Raw genomic sequence first — 2,706 nt, 5'->3', positions numbered from 1 at the left:
ATGTATGTATGTATGTATATATATATATATATATATGTACATGTATAAAAATTTATATATACATGTATATCTTGTACGCGTTGACATTGTGTTTCCAGTATTCATTCCGAGTCAAAGCAACACTCATATACTCATTTTTAATATCAATTGACCACGTATTAAGTAATGGACTGGACGAGGTGCTCAGAAATACGGGCCCAGGGTATCTGCTGCGGTCCAAGCCATTTGACAAAGACGACGGGGGTGTGGCCGCTGGTGTGGCTGTGTTGGATAGTCCTGATCTCAAGTATATAGACATTGTCTTGTAGGGTTCAAAGGTATCTTCTGGGTTATCATTTGCCGGGATGGCGATTGGACCACATATCGACGCATTAAACCAGTAGCAATTCGGGTAGTAATTTAAACATACACACGTGACTGAACGCCTCCATGCCGTATACATTGTAGTTTGGAGTTGAGACTTTGGAAACTTGTATGGCATTTTATAGTACATCACGGTGATCGCTGGCGTTACTAAAGCCGACGCATCAACTTTTCAGTTTTTTTTCAGCGCGTGATCGACGCCCATTCAGCAGACCCAAAACTAAATATACGATCCCAATAGTAGGCAAGCGCATATGAAGCCACAGTCGGTATACTGTGCTGCAATACGAATATATTGAAACGGCGTACGACAATTCTACCTCGCTGGGGAATAATGCATGGCCCAACTCTACTGCCAAATATTCCATATGCGGAGTTTTAATGAGAATCGTTTATACCATCATATATTTTACGTCTTCTTAGGAGGCCATGCTTATATACGTCCATTGTTAGTACCTCGAGCTGAAATCTAGGTGCAGCCAGAGTTGCATGTTTACCGTTATTATGGCTGTCTAATTATATTATTCGGTAAAGTAGAGCAGAAGGGAAGCACCGTGCAGTGCGCAAAATAGTATATAATTCCACGCTCGACAGCTCGTTTATGGCCATTCAACTCGAGCATATGCCGTACATGTGGCCAGATGGGAACGTATGTCCTTTCACAACTTTCTGTCAAAATTCACTCTACTTCCACGCCCGTCGTCTTGGATTTTCGAGGCTCACCATACATGACCCAGAGCGTCACACTACATACCAGTGATACTTTATATATAGAAACCATCATTCGATATGATTATATACTGGTTTGCCTGGTCGACTAATTAATCAGCGATCACAATCGAGTGCGCAGAGACATCTCTCGGTTGAACGCGAATCAGTGCCCTGCTTCTTATCGCTCCCCATGTGGGTTGCCATTTGGTCACGATGGCAACTGTGCGTACACGCAAATACGCCGCTTGGGCGAATAGACCTCGAAGTCGTCAAACTCAAACACTGGGTCCTCCTTAAGCTCGGAATAGTCCGCACAACACGGCATAGCCACCGCAATCTTGGTCACCGTGCTTGGCAACCGGTCCCAGAACTCTTGTAGTGGCGCATGGCTGTGACAAGCGATAACTACCACGGCCTCTGCAGTTGATCGTATATTGCTATCGATTTCAAAGCTTTCACTGAACTTCTTGTATACACTAATCCTAGGCCTGTATACTATAGACGCATCCATGATTGGATCGATAGAATGGTAAATCCACGTGTCTGGGAGTGCTTCATGCATGCAGCCCGCACACAGAGGTCTCTTACCATCACCCAGAACAAACACATCCACATCGCTCACATCGTCGGGATGTGTGTTGAGAACCATTTTGATGGCCCGTTCCGTACAGTCCACCATAGCCATCGACTCGGAGATCTCTTTACTATACTTGCTACCGCTCGTACACCCCTCAGTGAATAGATCCATCATCGGATCGTTCGTATCAAGTGTCTTGACTAGACTTATCATACGAGCCAGGTACATACCTGTAGGAAACGGAAAAGTGTGTCCCTGTATATCTATGTGCTTGCTCGTGTAAGTCTCTTTGAGAGCATTCTTTTGTGGTTTCTCACCGACCCTGCGCACAATTGTGTTGTGCGACGACCGTGATAACACAGGCCTACCGCTGGCATCCACTCCCAACTCAAACTTGACTGATAGATACTTACCCTTAAATTCTTGCTGATGCAGGCTCACAATGGTGTCTAGTGCGTGCTTCCAATCCGTATACTTAGCCCAGACCTTGTTATACTTGGGATCTCGCTCCATAGCCAGAACAGGGTGAATACTACTCAGCATCATCTGCAACACACCGCCAGATATACCCCTAGGTACACCCATGACAAACACCGTATCGCTTCTCAGACCTGATGGATCTAATTGAATACTACTACGCAAACCAGACGCAGGGGTGAGCTCTACATCATTAGATAGTGCCTCTGCCTTTGATGATGATAGCTCCTTCATAGTAAAATGAAATATACACAAGTGAAATCTAAGAGTCTAGGCTCTCTCTAGAGAGAGAGAGAGAGAGAAGAGAGAGAGAAAGCTAATGTTATTCCCTCTGTAGTCTGCACTTTTGTTCAATTATTTCTTGCGCCTGTGAGAACAAATACAACAAAAATATTTATATAAATACATGATGGCCAAAGGCCGTGCCGCCGGATTTCGTAAATTTACAAATTGCCACAAAAAAATTAACCCTAAAATAATATAGCCTCAAATTAACCCAAAAACACATATCCTGTTTCTTTTTCAGGGGGCTATATAAAATTACTAAAATAGCCTCAAATTAACCCTAAATAACATTG

The 2,706-nt window shown here is 43.8% G+C and overlaps 2 protein-coding genes across 2 annotated transcripts in view; one reads left to right on the top strand and one right to left on the bottom strand.

The window, feature by feature from the left end:
* SARC_07000 (glutathione synthetase) overlaps positions 1–308 on the top strand; it is a gene marked incomplete at both ends in the record, with an annotated part of 7,866 nt that extends 7,558 nt beyond the window's left edge. The window contains one exon of the mRNA XM_014299074.1: positions 164–308. Within this exon, the coding sequence (XP_014154549.1) occupies positions 164–308 (145 nt within the window). The remainder of the gene's footprint in view (positions 1–163) is intronic.
* Positions 309–369: 61 nt separating this feature from the next.
* On the bottom strand, positions 370–2,477 carry SARC_06999 (hypothetical protein). The gene has a single exon (XM_014299073.1). The coding sequence runs from the start codon at positions 2,360–2,362 to the stop codon at positions 1,283–1,285; it is 1,080 nt and encodes a 359-aa protein (XP_014154548.1). The 5' UTR covers positions 2,363–2,477; the 3' UTR covers positions 370–1,282.
* Between the last annotated feature and the right edge of the window lie 229 nt (positions 2,478–2,706).

This window comes from Sphaeroforma arctica, assembly GCF_001186125.1.
Source record: "Sphaeroforma arctica JP610 unplaced genomic scaffold supercont1.528, whole genome shotgun sequence".
NCBI lineage: Eukaryota > Ichthyosporea > Ichthyophonida > Sphaeroforma > Sphaeroforma arctica.
This window is presented reverse-complemented; position numbering and strand designations above follow the sequence as displayed.

Excerpts from the sequence above, each read along its gene's own strand:
- SARC_06999 (XM_014299073.1), bottom strand. The coding sequence starts at position 2,362 with ATGAAGGAGCTATCATCATCAAAGGCAGAGGCACTATCTAATGATGTA.